General features: G+C 46.3%; 2 protein-coding genes across 2 annotated transcripts; one reads left to right on the forward strand and one right to left on the reverse strand.

Annotated features, from left to right (window-relative positions):
* The first annotated feature begins 2,989 nt into the window (after positions 1 to 2,989).
* Positions 2,990 to 8,623, forward strand: LOC132206791 (probable G-protein coupled receptor 139). Its single transcript, XM_059641819.1, has 2 exons — positions 2,990 to 3,238; positions 7,311 to 8,623. Exons 1-2 carry the CDS (start codon positions 3,091 to 3,093, stop codon positions 8,201 to 8,203), a joined length of 1,041 nt encoding a protein of 346 aa, XP_059497802.1. The 5' UTR covers positions 2,990 to 3,090; the 3' UTR covers positions 8,204 to 8,623.
* A 3,926-nt stretch (positions 8,624 to 12,549) lies between these two features.
* Positions 12,550 to 13,897, reverse strand: apex1 (APEX nuclease (multifunctional DNA repair enzyme) 1). Its single transcript, XM_059641706.1, has one exon. It carries the CDS (start codon positions 13,862 to 13,864, stop codon positions 13,352 to 13,354), a length of 513 nt encoding a protein of 170 aa, XP_059497689.1. The 5' UTR covers positions 13,865 to 13,897; the 3' UTR covers positions 12,550 to 13,351.
* Between the last annotated feature and the right edge of the window lie 3,205 nt (positions 13,898 to 17,102).

Raw genomic sequence — 17,102 nt, forward strand, 5'->3', positions numbered from 1 at the left:
TATCAGTATGTGCCTGTATTACTGTGCCTGTGTATGTGGGTGTCTCTATCAGTATGTGTCTGTATTACTGTGCCTGTATATGTGCCTGTCTCTATCGCTATGTGCCTGTATTACTGTGCCTGTATATGTGCCTGTCTCTATCAGTATGTGTCTGTATTACTGTGCCTGTATATGTGCCTGTGTCTATCCGTATGTGCCTGTATTACTGTGCCTGTATATGTTCCTGTCTCTATCAGTATGTGCCTGTATTACTGTGTCTGTATATGTGGGTGTCTCTATCAGTAAGTGCCTGTATTACTGTGTGTGTATATGTGGCTGTCTCTATCAGTATGTGCCTGTATTACTGTGCCTGTATATGTTCCTGTCTCTATCAGTATGTGCCTGTATTACTGTGTCTGTATATGTGGCTGTCTCTATCAGTATGTGCCTGTATTACTGTGTCTGTATATGTGGCTGTCTCTATCAGTATGTGCCTGTATTACTGTGCCTGTCTCTATCAGTATGTGTCTGTATTACTGTGCCTGTATATGCTCCTGTCTCTATCAGTATGTGCCTGTATTACTGTGCCTGTATATGTGGCTGTCTCTATCAGTATGTGCCTGTATTACTGTGCCTGTATATGTGCCTGTCTCTATCAGTATGTGTCTGTATTACTGTGCCTGTATATGTGGCTGTCTCTATCAGTATGTGCCTGTATTACTGTGCCTGTATATGTGCCTGTCTCTATCAGTATGTGCCTGTATTACTGTGCCTGTACATTTTCCTGTCTCTATCAGTATGTGTCTGTATATGTGGGTGTCTCTATCAGTATGTGTCTGTATTACTGTGCCTGTATATGTGCCTGTCTCTATCGCTATGTGCCTGTATTACTGTGCCTGTATATGTGCCTGTCTCTATCAGTATGTGCCTGTATTACTGTGCCTGTATATGTGCCTGTATCTATCCGTATGTGCCTGTATTACTGTGCCTGTATATGTTCCTGTCTCTATCAGTATGTGCCTGTATTACTGTGTCTGTATATGTGGGTGTCTCTATCAGTAAGTGCCTGTATTACTGTGTGTGTATATGTGGCTGTCTCTATCAGTATGTGCCTGTATTACTGTGCCTGTATATGTTCCTGTCTCTATCAGTATGTGCCTGTATTACTGTGTCTGTATATGTGGCTGTCTCTATCAGTATGTGCCTGTATTACTGTGTCTGTATATGTGGCTGTCTCTATCAGTATGTGCCTGTATTACTGTGCCTGTCTCTATCAGTATGTGTCTGTATTACTGTGCCTGTATATGCTCCTGTCTCTATCAGTATGTGCCTGTATTACTGTGCCTGTATATGTGGCTGTCTCTATCAGTATGTGCCTGTATTACTGTGCCTGTATATGTGCCTGTCTCTATCAGTATGTGTCTGTATTACTGTGCCTGTATATGTGGCTGTCTCTATCAGTATGTGCCTGTATTACTGTGCCTGTATATGTGCCTGTCTCTATCAGTATGTGCCTGTATTACTGTGCCTGTACATTTTCCTGTCTCTATCAGTATGTGTCTGTATATGTGGGTGTCTCTATCAGTATGTGCCTGTATTACTGTGTCTGTATGTGTGGCTGTCTCTATCAGTATGTGCCTGTATTACTGTGCCTGTGTATGTGGGTGTCTCTATCAGTATGTGCCTATATTACTGTGCCTGTATATGTGGCTGTCTCTATCAGTATGTGCCTGTATTACTGTGCCTGTATATGTTCCTGTCTCTATCAGTATGTGCCTGTATTACTGTGTCTGTATATGTGGGTGTCTCTATCAGTATGTGCCTGTATTACTGTGTCTGTATATGTGGCTGTCTCTATCAGTATGTGCCTGTATTACTGTGCCTGTATATGTGGCTGTCTCTATCAGTATGTGCCTGTATTACTGTGCCTGTATATGTTCCTGTCTCTATCAGTATGTGCCTGTATTACTGTGCCTGTATGTGTGCCTGTCTCAATCAGTATGTGCCTGTATTACTGTGCCTGTATATGTTCCTGACTCTATCAGTATGTGCCTGTATTACTGTGTCTGTATATGTGGGTGTCTCTATCAGTAAGTGCCTGTATTACTGTGTCTGTATATGTGGCTGTCTCTATCAGTATGTGCCTGTATTACTGTGCCTGTATATGTGGCTGTCTCTATCAGTATGTGCCTGTATTACTGTGCCTGTGTATGTGGGTGTCTATCAGTATGTGCCTGTATTACTGTGCCTGTATATGTGCCTGTCTCTATCAGTATGTGCCTGTATTACTGTGCCTGTATATGTGCCTGTCTCTATCAGTATGTGCCTGTATTACTGTGCCTGTCTCTTATGTTTGCTTCCATGTGAGAGAAGGTCGGGGTGAGCTGTGTTCTTGGAGCATGTGCTGTTCATGCCCCCAGGGAGGGAATTCTCGGGTTTTGCCCAACAACCGTGAATGAACATGTATTTATGTTCCTGTCAGGATTGTGAGAGGCTCCGAGTGGAATTTGCAAGGGGCTGCTGTCCCCATGTACCCCCTGCCCTTGTCCGCCCTTCTTCCCACCCCAGCCACATCCTTTGCACAGGGTTACACAGGGGATTGGGTTCAAAATGCTGGGCACAGCCTGAACCGCCCCAGATCCAGCCAATCAACTAAAAATAAGCAAAACCCACTGCTGTTTAACAAACATGACGCGCTATTTACAATTACCCGGTCTTCTGAACCCATTCTCGGATCCAAAATGTTTTGGAAGGCGATGGTCACTCTCTGGACCCTTTCCCCATCCAATCCCTCGATGACCCACACGAGCGATAGCGACACACACAAGGTGTTCTGTTTTATTGTGGTGAAGGAAGCTGCTGGGCTGGAAGGGGTTAATGAAACATGTTTTTTTTAAAACAACTGTCATTAACATGTCTCTCCACGGATGCTGGCTGTGTCCCTGGAGGGCAGTCTCCTCCCTTATTACCGAGGGACTCCTCACAGCGTGTTACCCTCCTGTGACAGCGGGTTTGCCAGCTCCCTGGCGAACACAGGACCAGCGCCTCGACAGAGAGAGAGAGAGAGAGAGTGAGAAAGAGGAAGAGATCAGATTCTGTGGGCAACCGACTATGGTCGTTACGACAATGCATCGAGGTTTCTATGATGGACTTTACTGGCTGTCCCAGGACTGGATATCTCTGCCGTCTCGGATCCAGGATGTGCTTTGGGTTACTCAGGGTGTCTACTACCCCATTCTGGCTATCGCTGGAGTTCCAAGTATGTACCCCGTGAGGCCAAACCATCTGGTGAGGCCAGTTTCAGTGTGCGGTGCTCAGTTCTGTTTACCCTGCTCTGGGAAGGATGGTATTGAAGCTGGATTTATCACAGAAAAAAATTACAAGGCTGTTCCCTGGACTGGAAGGTTTGAGATAAAGTAGAGAATGGAAAGAGTGGTGCCGTTTCTCCCCGAGAGTGTGGGAGGGTGATGGGTGACCTTGTAGGTGTTTAAAAAGTTACAACAGGCTTAGGTAAGGCGAATATCCAAAGTTCTTTTCCCTCAGGGTAGGGGATTCCAAAACTAGAGTCCGTAGGATTAAGGTGGGTGGGGAAAGATTTGAAAAAGGTGCGAGGGACAACTTTTTCTTGCATACAGAGGATGATGCATATATAGAACGAGCTGACAGACAAAGTGGGAGGGACGTGTATAATTGCAACATTTCAGATCATTTGGGCAGCTACATGACTTAGAAAGTCTGTAAGTGACATGGACGAAGCATGTCAAATGGGATTGGATCAGTTTGGGAATCATGGTCTGTCTGGACGAGTTGGTCTGCAGGATCTGTTTAAATTTTGTAAGACTATGATTCTAGTTTTACCTCTCCATCAGATCTAACACAGCTCTATAACTCCACTGCTCTTTTCCCCTATGTGTATTTTCTGCACAGTCACATCCCTTTCCCGGGACAATCCCCGAGCCCCACTCCCTCTGCACCATATGTGCATAAGATGTAGAGTCATCAACATCAATAGCGCTCTACAGGAATTCTCTTCAGCCCAGTCAAAGTCTGAGCTGATCCTCCTTAATTCCCACTTTACAACCTTTCCCACTCGATTCCCCTTCCCGGTTAAAAATCTCTTTCTCAGCCTCGAATCAACTTGAGTTCGGCTGATGGCTAGGCAGTCATGGCATCGGATTTTTATCTGGGCATTGTCAGTTCATGGGCTAGGTAGCTGAGTCCTAACTAACAAGTTATTGATGCCACCCTCAGAGTCAACAAATTAACAGAGCTACGAACAAACGGAACAATGCCCGACTCCCTCGAACTATTCCCTAACTGAACAGACTTCTGCTGTTATACCCGTAAATGCGAGAACCACAAAGATTATACAAGCAGTGAGAAAAAAAATGAAACTTAGTCTCTCAAAGACTACACAGAATGTGTCTTCCAGAATACACTGCCTTCTACAGTCTCCTTCCAGATGTAAACACCTCCCTTCTGCTGTGGTCGAGTCATAAATGCTTTTCTTCCACTAATCCTGCTGATCAGGGTGTTTTCTCAGTGAAGGCTCTGAGCTAGAAATGCCGTGGAGGTATCTTTTATGGAGAGATGGTGCTTTCTAGAGAGCTTAGCCATTTCTTGTGAGAGCCCTCAGCTTATTCTCAGGTGACAGCTCACTCTCACACCGATTCTTACAAACCCTCTCCTTATATACATTGAGTGTACTATCAGTTTTCTCACAATAGCATTGGTTTTCAAAACGGTCAGGTTTAAATTCCATTTGACCTTCCTGCCTTGCAATTCACAATTTTTCTGCACAAACTGGTAACAATGCCATTCCTCAAAACACTGCCAGGAGAGCGTGGTCAGGTCTGAAAATCTCATGACATTGGAGAAGTATTTTGTTGGCGATGGACAAGGTAAAGAGCAAAAGTAGGATTTAAGTAGTGAGGTTTTTTTTCTTGGACACAGATGATGGTCTGGAAGTATATCTCCTGTCCTGTAGACCTCGATGAATCTGTGCATCATTTCTGAACCAGTTTCTGACCTCAGGAGGCTGGTTCCCTGTGTACACATGCTGCTCAAGTACTGCATTTTGTTTCACCTTCAGATACCAACGATTTTGCCCGCACACTGCCATCCACAACCCCTGCTCTCTCCGCTAACCGTATGCTCATTCTCTACATTAGAACATAGAACATAGAACATTACAGCACAGTACAGGCCCTTCGGCCCTCGATGTTGTGCTGACCTGTCATACCGATCTCAAGCCCATCTAACCTACACTATTCCATGTACGTCCATATGCTTGTCCAATGACGACTTAAATGTACCTAAAGTTGGCGAATCTACAACTGTTGCAGGCAAAGCGTTCCATTCCCTTACTACTCTCTGAGTAAAGAAACTACCTCTGACATCTGTCCTATATCTTTCACCCCTCAATTTAAAGCTATGCCCCCTCGTGCTCGCCATCACCATCCTAGGAAAAAGCCTCTCCCTATCCACCCTATCTAACCCTCTGATTATTTTATATGTTTCAATTAAGTCACCTCTCAACCTTCTTCTCTCTAACGAAAACAGCCTCAAGTCCCCCAGCCTTTCCTCGTAAGACCTTCCCTCCATACCAGGCAACATCCTAGTAAATCTCCTCTGCACCCTTTCCAAAGCTTCCGCATCCTTCTTATAATGCAGTGACCAGAGCTGTACACAATACTCCAAGTGCGGCCACACCAGAGTTTTGTACAGCTTCACCATAATCTCTTGGTTCCGGAACTTGATCCCTCTATTAATAAAAGCTAAAACACTGTATGCCTTCTTAACAGCCCTGTTGCACCTGTCCCCAAGCATTTATCGACACATTATCCTGGTCTTGTAAAGCCAGAATATTAATAATTTCAGTCTTCCCATTCCCCTGTCCATTCCCCTTATATCGGTCCTGGTTTCAATTTTTACAATTTTTTTGCTCCAGTTTCCAGATTAAATCCAAATGTTTCAACTCATAATTCAGAGGTGGTTCTGGAATGCAGATTACAAGAGGGATGTGATAGCATGGGTGTGGGTGCAGAGGGAGCTTTATCAGGATGTCGCCTGTTCCAGAAACTTATACTGATCAGTAGAGATTGGATAGACGGGTTCTTTTTGCCAGAGCAGAGAAGATCAGGAGGGGGCATGTTTGAGCTATATGAAAGGATGAGGGACATCAGTAGGATAGACAGGATGAAACTTTTCCCTTAATGGGGGGAGGGGGAATCATTGACCATGGGCATAGATTTACAGTAAGGGGCAGGAGGTTCAAAGATAGGGAGGTTATGAAAACTACGATGATGGGAATCTGAAATTCACTGCCTATGAGAGACAGAAAAACTTGTCACATCGAAGAGGTAATTGCAATGCAACAGCGAACTATCAAAAGGGCCCACAGCTGAGAAATAGGAATGGAATTGTGAGGTGGAGACTCCTGACTGATGATCTCTCAATGGGAGGAACAACATTTTACTGACTGTTAGAGCGCTGTTACATTAAAAGAAAGTGCAGTTCAGCAAGGAAGCGGGAAGGAAAACAGGGTGAAATCAGCCAGGCTGAGTTGTAAAGTGGAAGGATTAGTTTAAAGCTGGATGATACAGGATTCCATAATACTGCCAATATCTCTGGGGAATCAGGTCAAATCTGACTTTATTCATTCCATGAACTTTTTTCTGGGGGATCAAAGGCATGAAAGGAGACTTATTTTGTGCTTTTGGCTCAGTGAGAGGATTGGCTGAATGATAGAAAACAGAGGATCAGGGTAAATGGGTCCTTCTCTGGAGGACAGACTGTAATGAGTGGGTTGCCACAGAGCTCAGTTCTCAGACAATGACTATTTGCATTCGATGTAAGTGATCCGCAATCACGGGCAGAGTGTGAAATAGCCGGTTTGCGGGAGATGCTAACTAGGTGGGAAAGCAGGTTATGATGAGAAGACAAAGAGTTTAGAGATGGATATTGGGACGCTAGCAGAATAGACCAGGATTGTGCAGACAGAGCTTAATGTGGATAACAGAGGAGTTGGCCATTACTTCGGGAAAATGAAAAGACAGATTATTATTCCAATGGAAAGCAGTTTCAAAGTGTTTCAGTGCAGAGAGATCTGGGAGTCCTTGTGCATGAATGCATCAGTCTGTGTACACAAGTGCATCATATAACTAGAACGTCAATGAACTGCTGGCATTTATCACAAAATGACTGAATTATAAAACTGAAGAAGCATTGTTCCACTTATATAATGTATTGGTGTGACCGAAACTTGAGTATCATATCCAGCTATTTTTCACATGATGTCTAATGTCATTGTTTATTCCCCTTCCTCACAGTGAACATAGTGACGCTCGTGATCCTATCTCGCAAAAAGTGCGGTCTCTCCAAATGTGTCACCTCTTACCTGGTGGCCATGGCAGCGACAGACCTAATGATCATTATCGTCGACTTGATATTGAGACACATGCCAATGGTTTATCATATCCATTTTATCTTCCTGTATTCCGTCCCTGTGTGTAACATCCACGCCGTCCTGCTGTATGCAGTCACTGACTGTTCTGTCTGGTTCACCGTCACTTTCACCTTTGATCGCTTTTTGGCCATTTGTTGCCAGAAGCTGAAAAGTAAATACTGCAGTGAGAAAACAGCGGCTGTGGTTCTGGGCACAGTGTCTGTGCTGAGCTGCTTAAAGAACACTTTCTGGTATTTTATGCTCACAGCTCACTATTGGCTGATGAACAGGCCCTGGTTTTGCCGTGTAACCAATGACGTTCGGGAATCTCGGTTCTGGGTCATCATCGAGTTTCTCCATCACATTCTCACCCCGGCTCTCCCGTTCGTCCTGATTCTGCTGCTCAATGTTTTCACCGTCCGACACATTCTCGTGACGAGCCGAGCCCGCGGGAGGCTCATTGGTCAGAGTGCCAGAGACCCAGAAATGGAGAGCCGAAGGAAATCCATCATTTTACTCTTTGTTATCTCAGCAAATTTCATCCTGTTGTGGTCAATGATAATGGTCTACTCAATATGGAACAGAATGTTGTATTTACGCTATCTGTCTGTCTGGATAAACGATTTTGTCCAGGAACTGGCCTTCATGCTGCAGCTCCTCAGTTGCTGCACAAACACTGTGATTTATGCTGTGACACAGACCAAGTTCAGGGAGCAGCTGAAGAGTGTGTTGAAATATCCCTTTACTTCAATTCGTCAATGCATCCCTTCGTTCTGAGGAAAGACGCCGGGCAACACTGACAGCCACCCAAAAAATTTCCAATTCATTTCACATTCCCAGCAAGGGATAGCGATCTATCCCTACCTGACTGTAAACTCATATTGAGGGTCCAGATTTGAGGTTGAAAATGCTTGATGACAACCGCATAAGGGGAGGGTTTGCCATGACGTTGACAGAGATGAAGGTAAAACCTATGTTGAGACTGACTGATTTGAGCTCATTTCTGTGTGAACACGAGGCGGCCAATTATGACTGGCACATCGTGTTGGCGGTGGTAAGGTATGTTGCTCAGGAAACAGTGGTGACGGAGTGTTGGTTGGTCAGCTCCTGGCCATTTGGTAAAATATCATACATTATGTTTACACAACTGGTCCGGTTCGTATCTCCCCGTTTAACCCAGATTCTCTCATGTCCCCTGCCAAAGTCCAGGTCATCAGACATAACATCCGTCTTTCAGTTTTAGCAAGAAATCCTCATTGGTGATGGTAATGGCACATTGGCATTCTCACTGAATTGGTAATCCAGAGTCCTAGATTATGTCCTTGGAAGCTGGGTTCGAATCCCACGATGGCAGATGGTGGAATTTGAACTCAGTTCAAACAAAATCTAAAATTGTGAGTTCAATAATTGCCACAAAACCATTGCTGAGGTTTGGGACAAACAAAAGTGTTCACTTATGTCCTTTAGAAAGGGAAACTGCAGTCTTTCCCTGGTCTCGCTTCTGTGTGACTGCATTCCCACGGCAATTCCCTCTGCGCAGTGAGGGATGGGTAAGAAATGCCAGCACAAGCCAACGATGCCCTCATCCTATGAATGAATCAAAAATAAACTCCAGTTTCCCCCCCCCCCCCAACCCCACCCCCAACATCCCTTTGCAATAGCTCATTGGGAAAGATCCCAGACATGATGAGCTGAATGAAAAGACGGAACACACATATCAACTCAGCACAGAAACAGGGCCTTCGGCACACGCCACATTAAACTACAACATTCTGCCTGCCAGTGGTCTCTCACTGTCCATTCCATTGACATTCATGTGATGATCAAAATGCCCCTTAAACACCCTTATCATGTCTACCTCTACCATTTCCACAGAGCAGAGCTTTTCAAGCACCTACTACTCTCTGCCAAAAAAAGGAGCCCCTCACATCTTCTTTCAAACTTGCCCCCCCCCCCCCATCCTCTGAAAGGGCATTGCTTAGCCCACATATGGAGTACTGCATGCAATCCTGGTCTCTCTGCTGTAGGAAAGATGCCCCTAGTTTTATACACTTCAACTCTTCAGACTGTTGACCGCATGTCCAAATAAAGCTGTGGTGTAGCTGGTCTGCAACAGCTTGGCTCAGTGTGGATTGTGCGTCTGAAGCCTGTGTGACAGAAAGTGGGAGTAAAGTGAGGTGTGATGGGAGCAGCAAGGAGAATAAGGACTGAACTAATCAAGTGCTGGTCGTTTTCACACATCATCTCCCCCGACAACCCACACACCCTCCTCCTGCAATCTCACAAAGCTGCCTCTTGGTTTACACAATGCGGTGGGTGTGGGAGCAGTGCTCCAGATAGAGGGAGCTGCAAATTGATTGGATGCAGCTGAAATTTGTGAGCTGTGGTGGGATTCCAACCCCAGGCTCCCAGAACATTCCCTGAGTCTCTGGGTTAACAGTCCAGCAATAAACCCTTCAGACCATCACCACCCCCTGGCAGACAGCAGATTTCCCTCCTTAAAGGGCGTTAGTGAGCCAGGCCGAGGCAGGGGGGCTATTCTGACATTAGGCCAGATGACTAGCAATGAGTAATTCTCCTGGCAGCTTGGGGACCCACAACTTTTTCCGTTATTAAGAGCTTCATTTCCCCGAAGCATCAGAAACATGTCATAGAGTTATGCAGCATGGAAACAGAGCTTAATAACATCCTTCCTACAGCAGAGAGACCAGGATTGCACGCAGTACTCCATATGTGGGCTAACCAATGTCCTGGACAGCCACAACATGACTTCCCAACTCCCACACTCAATGCCCTGACCAATGAAGGCAAGCATACTGATGCCATCACCATCCTGTCTAACTGCGACTCTACTGTCAGGGAACTATGTAGCTGATCCCCTAGCTCTCTCTGTTTAGCAACACTCCCAGGGCTTTACCCACGTCCCCCGTTAACTGCATATGTCCTGACCTGGGTTTCACTTACCAAAATGAATCTCCCATGCTCCATATGATCCAGAACAAAAGCAAAGTTGCTGGAAAAGCTCAGAAGGTCTGGCAGCATTTGCCTAGAAAAAACATCACAGTTCCCGTTTGGGATCTGGTGACCCTTGTTCAGAACTGTGAGCCATGTGATCCAACCTTACTAACTAGTCTACCACACATAACCTTTTCAAACGCACTGCTAAGGTCCACATAAATACGTCTATCGCTCTGCCTTCGTGATCAGTGTTTCAAAATTCAACTTGTGAGACACAATGCCCCACGCACAAAGCTGTGCAGACTATTCTTCATCAGTTCTTGCGTTCCCAAAGGAGTGTCAATCCTGTCTCTCAGAATCCCCTACAACAGCCTCCCTAATCAGTAAAGTCAGGCTCACCAGTCTGTAGCTCCCTGGCTTTTCCTTCAAGCCCCTGGTAAACAGCTGCACATTAGACACCCTCCAGTTCTGCGGCTCCTCACCCCTGGCTGTCGACGCTACAAATACCGCCGGGACATGGCCCACTATTCCTCTACCCAGCTTCCCATAATGTTCTGGTCAGGTCCCGGGGATTCAGTCACTTTTATGCACTTGAAGTCCGAAGTCACTTTCCCTTCTGCGCTGGTGGGCTCTCTTTCAACACCGCCATTTATCTCCACATGTTCCCTAACTTCCACGTCTTTCACCATCGTAAATACTGACACGATAACATCCAAAAGGCTTCAGCTCACATCTACTGCATTTCATTCCCAGGACGCACAGATATACAAAGTGTGAGGTGCGTTTTAATCTGAAAGTCCAGGAGGAAGAATTCCAAAGGAGCTATTCAGTCAGGTGGCCATTTGAGGTGGGATCACAGCAGATATTCAATTGCTCTCCCATCCTGGCCTACACGTGACTCCAGACCCCACAGCAAAGGGACAAAAACAAAGTTGCTGGAAAACGTCAGCAGGTCTGGCAGCATCAGTGAAGATGCATCTGCCAACATTTCCAGCAACTTTGTTTTTGTTCCTGATTCACAGCATCCGCAGTTCTTTCAGTTCCCACTGCAAAGGGGATTGGCTCTTAACGTTTTGTCATTTACCTAAGTGGTTCAAATGTGAACATGCGTGCTTTGGCAAGCTTCTAGATGACACCAAAAGTGGAGGTGCAGTGGACAGCAAAGAAGGCTACCTTACAGCACATCAGAACATCGATCAAATGGGCCAAAGAGTTGCAGATGGAGCTCAATTCAGATACATGTGGGATGCTGCAATTTGGAAAGGCAAATCAGGGCAAGACTTGTACACCTAATGGTAAGCTCCTGGACAGCACGGCTTCACAGAAGATATCTTGGGGGGCAGCTTCATAATTACCTGAACGTTGAGTAGCAGGTAGGCAGCCTAGTGGATGTCGCATTTTGTACAATTGACTTAATAGGTCAATGCATTGAGCATAGAGGGTGGGAGATCATGTCGTAGCTGTACAAGACTTTATTTCAGCCACTTTCCAAATATCACGCTCAATTCTGGTCTCCCCGTTTGCACGAAAGATTCTGGGAAGCTTGAAAGGGTTCAGAAAAGATTCACAAAAATGTTGCCAGGGTCAGAGGGTTTGAGCTACAGGGAGAGGCTGAACAGGCTGGGAGTGTTATCCCTGGAACATTGGGGGCTTAGGGGTGACCTTATAGAGGTTGGTAATATCATGAGGGGCATGGATCTTTTGAAGAGGTCTTTTCCCTGTGGTAGGTGAGTTCAAAAGTAGAGAGCGTAAGTTTCAGACCAGAGGGGAACGATTTAAAGGGATGCGAGGAGTAACTTTTTCCACAGAGAGTGGTAAATATATGGAATGAGCTGCTACAGGACGTGGAAGCGGCCGGCACAATGACAACATTTAAAAGGCATCTGGATGGGTACATGAACAGGAAGAGTATGGCCAAATGCAAGCAAACCAGACTAGCTTACATTATAATGGCTTGTCAGTACAGATAAGTTGGACTGAAGGGTCTGTTTCCACACTGCACAGCTCTATGAACCTCTGAAATGGCCCAAGAGCAATGCCCAGTTCATCAAGGAGGGCAATTAGAGGTAGGCATCAAAGAGAGAGAGAGAGACACACGTGTGCCCACACTCTCACGCACACGTGCCCACACTCCCACAAACACAGAGAGAGAAGCCACAGTGATACTGATTCCCATGATTTTTTTTTATTAAATTTGAATGATTAATGTCAGTTTACACACGCACAAACACACACACACTGTAGCGCTGGTTTTTCTCGCAAGACACTTGCTCAACCCGACATTAACAGCTCGCACATGGGGATCAGGAATGCCCTTTCGGAGAGGGGGGGGGGGTAAAGCCGGTGGGATCTTCCAACAGGGACAGGGAAGCTGGTGCAACGGGCAGTTAACTCCCCACCGTCCAGCGAAGCAGCAGACTGAGCCTGAGCCGTCGTTGTGACTGGGGTCTCTCTTCTCAACTCTGCATCCCCTCCGCACCCCCCAGATGGGGACAGGCCGAGTCTGTTACCATCCAGTGAGCTTCAGACATTTAAAACAAAGAACGAGAGAGAGAGAAGCCGTCTCATAAAAACATTTACAAACAAAGTCTCAAAACTAAAAGCTGAACAAAGACAGGAGGCTGCGCACACACATGGGGAGGGGGTTTGAGTTTGGATGCGTGTGTCTGGGGGGAGGGGGAAGGTGGTGTATGCTTGTCGGGGGAAGGGGGTGGGAGGGGGTGTGTGTGTCTGGGAGGGAGGTGGGGTGTGTGTGTGCGCGCGCACGTGCGTGCATGGGGGTGTGTTTGAAGGTGGTGTGCGTGTGCGTGTGTGTCGGCGGGGGGGGTTCCACCCTCACATGGACAGCTGACCATCCAGCTTCCCTCCAACCCCCAGGGTTGGAGAAAGACAGGGAGGGGCTGACCGGTGGGCAGGGTGGGGTGAGGTTAGGTCGAGAAGGGGCAGGGGAGGAAGGGACCTGCAGCCTCACATGGCCATCAGGAGGGTGATGGGGCAATGGTCCGAACCCAGCGCTCCGGATCGGATCTTGCTGTCACACAGACTGGGAAGCAGCGACCGAGACATCACAAAGTAGTCGAGCCTCCAGCCCACGTTGCGGGCACGGCAGTTTCCCAGGTACGTCCAGAAGGTGTAGGCGTGCCTGGCATCCGGTCGCAGGTGGCGGTACGTGTCCAGGAAGCCCTGGGACAGCAGCTGGCCAAAACCATCCCGCTCTTGCGCGGTGAAGCCGGCCGTCTTCTTGTTGGTCTTGGGGTTCTTCAGGTCGATCTCCTGGTGAGCCACGTTCAGGTCCCCACACAGGATCACCGGCTTCTTGCTGTCCAAGCCCTTCAGGTAGCTGGAGAAATCCTTATCCCAAGTCTGACGGTAATCCAGCCGCACCAAGCCCCTCCCTGAGTTCGGCACGTAGGCTGTCACCAGGAAGTACTTGTCAAACTCAGCCGTGATCACTCGGCCCTCGTTGTCGTGCTCTTCCATACCTAGCCATTGGCACAACAAGATGCATACACATTAGTCAGCTAGGGTTAGTTACAATGACAGGGATTGGTCCGTCAGGCTCACCCATGGTGACAGGGATCGGTTCCAATTGGGTTTAAATACTATTTAATCAACATAATGAGCCAACGAGTGGCAGGTAACATTCACTGAGCACAAATACCTGCCACTGACCATCTCCAATGACATTCAATGGTGTTACCATCACTGTATAACCTCCCCCCGCCCTCACCCCACCCACTATTAACATCCTGGGGGTTACCACTGAGTAAGAATCTAACCCCTGCTCCTCGATACTCAATGCTGTTCCCATCACTGAATCTTTCCCACCATCAATATCCTGGGGGTTGACCATCTCCAACAGTTACATCACCTATGCTATCAGTGCATTCCAGGCACTTACCACCTTCTGTGTAAAAACAACCTGCCTCTCTTCCCACTTTTTAAATCTTCGCCACTTTTCCCACAAAGCTATGTCTCCCAGTTGGTGAGTCTCACAGCTTAAAAACAGACCCTTCAGCCCAACCAGTCCATGCCAAACATAATCCCAAACTGAACTAGTCCCACCTGCCTGCTCCTGATCCAAATCCCTCTAAACCTTTCCTATTCATGAACTTATCCAATAGTCCTGTAAACATTGTAAGCGTACCTCATCGATCACTTCTCAGAAAGTTCATTCCACACACAAACCACCCTGTGTAAAAAAGTTGGCCCCATGTCTTCGTTTAAGTCTCTCACCTCAGAAATATGCTCACTCGTCTTGAGATCCCCCAAAGACAACTACCATTAACTCTAGCTATACCCCTCTATTTATCATCATAGGATCATCATAGAATCCCTACACAGTGGAAACAGGCCCTTCGACCCAGCAAGTCCACATCGACCCTTGGAATATCCCACCCAGACCCATCCCTCTATAACCCACCTAAGGTACGCCTGAACACCATGAGCAATTTCCCACGGCCAATCCACCTACTCTGCATATCTTTGGACTGTGGGAGGAAACCGGAGCACCTAGAGGAAACCCACGCAGACACAAGGAGAACGTGCAAACTCCGCACAGACAGTCGCCAAGAGTGGAATTGAACCCAGGTCTCTGGCGCTGAGAGGCAGCAGTGCTAACCACTGAGCCACCATGCCAGCTCCAAATAGACTTCTGTAAGCTCACCTTTCAACCTCCTATGCTCCAGTGGAAAAAGTCCCAGCCTATACAGCAGGATTTTTTTTACAACCCAAACCTTCCATTTGCAGCAATGTCTTGGTAAATCTCTTCTGAATAATATCCTGCATATAATGGGGTGACCAGAACTGGACACAGTATTCCAGAAGAGGCCTCACCAATATACTGTACAACCTCAACATGCCTTCCTAACTCCCATACTCAAAGGACTGAGCAATGAAGACAAGCGTGCGAAAACCTTTTTTTTTAAGAACTGTCCTGGCTATATGCGATGCAAACTTAAAAGAATGGTATACCTGAAGCCTTAGCTCCCTGTTCTGCAACACGTCCCAAGGCCCTACTCCTGCATCTTGTACCAAAATGCATTACCTCACATTTATCCAGATTGAACTCCATCTGTCATTTTTTTCAGCCCAATGACCCATTTGATCAAGATCCCATTGTAATCTTAGAAAATCTTCTTCACTGTCCACTATGCCACCAATTTTGGGGATGTCGGCAAACTGAGTAACCAGCCTTCTATATTCTCATCCAAATCATTTTATATAAATGACAAACGAAAGAAGACCCAGAACCGATCTGCCAGTCTGAGAAGCAATCCTCCACCATTACTCTCTCTGTCACCTGCCATTAAGCCAATTTTGTATCCCATTAGCAAGCTCTCTCTGAAACCCATGTGGTCTAACTTTACTTATTTGACTACCATGCAAAACATTGTTGGAGGCTTTACTAAAATCCAAAGAAACAATGTCTCTTGCTCTGCCCTCATCAGTCTCTTTTGCAATTTCCTCAAAAAACCCATTCAAATTTGAGAGACACGATTTTCTTTACACAAAACCATGCTGACTATCCCTAATCAATTTTTGCCTCTTTACATGTCCATAAATCCGATCTTTCATAATCACCTCCAACAATTTACCAACAACCGAAGTCAGATTCATAGGTCTACAGGTCACCCTGTTCCTCTTTATAAACTTTCTTAAACAAGCATACAACACTAGCTGTCCTCTGGTCATCAGGCACCTCACCCGTAATTACAGACGATGCAATATTTCTGCAAGGGCTCTCACAAATTCCCCCCTTACTTCCCACAGCGTTCATGGGATACATTAGACCGGAGATTTATCCATCTTTATATTCTCTAAGACCTCCTAAACATCCTCTTCTGTAATGTGAACTGTTTTTAAAACATCAAAATTTACTTCTGTGATCTCTCGCATCCACAGCAAAAACTGACATGAAATATTCATCTAGTACCTCTCCCATCGCCTGGGGTTCAAATCAAGGACAGCCTCCTTGATCTTTAAGAGATCTCTCTGGAGATCTCTCTGGTTACCCTCTTGCTCTTAATGTATTTGTGGAATCTCTTTGGATTGTCCTCAACCTCATCTGGCAATCCTATCTCATATCCTTTCTTTGCCTTCCTGGCTTCTTTCTTAAGAATGCTCCTACACTCTTTATATTAAGAGATTCAATTGAACCACCTTGTCTATATCTAAAATAAGATTCTCTTTTATTCTCAACCAGAACTTCAATACCTTTATTCATCCACTGTTCCTTAATCTTACCAGCCTTACCCTTCACTCTAACAGGTGCACAAAAACTCTCAACTCTTGTCAATACACTCTTGAAAGCTTTCCTTTTACGCGCGAACAGTCTACTCCAATTGAGTTTTGAAAGTTTTTGTCATATCATAGAATCCCTACAGTGTGGAAACAGGGCCTTCGGCCCATCAAGTACATACTGACCCTAGAGGATGCCATCCTGACCCATCCCCCAACTCCTGCCCTGCAGCCCAGGGAAGGAAACTGGAGCCCTCAGAGGAAACCCACACAGACACAGGGAGAATGTGCGGACTCCACACAGACTGCCACCCAAGGGTGGAATCAAACCTGCATCCCTGGCGCAATGAGGCAGCAATGCTAATCACTGAGCTATCGTGCCCACCTCCCCTGCCCCTTGTCTCATAGCATTAAAATTAGTCTTACTCCAATTCCATGGTGGGGGAAAAAGACTCTAGACTACTAGGCCGCCGATAAT

This window comes from Stegostoma tigrinum, chromosome 43, assembly GCF_030684315.1.
Source record: "Stegostoma tigrinum isolate sSteTig4 chromosome 43, sSteTig4.hap1, whole genome shotgun sequence".
Classification (NCBI taxonomy): domain Eukaryota; kingdom Metazoa; phylum Chordata; class Chondrichthyes; order Orectolobiformes; family Stegostomatidae; genus Stegostoma; species Stegostoma tigrinum.

What these genes read in the sequence shown, in the direction of transcription:
- LOC132206791 (XM_059641819.1), top strand. Translation starts at nt 3,091, where the DNA reads ATGGTCGTTACGACAATGCATCGAGGTTTCTATGATGGACTTTACTGG. An exon ending in GGCTATCGCTGGAGTTCCAA is followed by an intron (nt 3,239 to 7,310) that starts GTATGTACCCCG and finishes CCTTCCTCACAG; the next exon opens with TGAACATAGTGACGCTCGTG.
- apex1 (XM_059641706.1), bottom strand. Translation starts at nt 13,864, where the DNA reads ATGGAAGAGCACGACAACGAGGGCCGAGTGATCACGGCTGAGTTTGAC.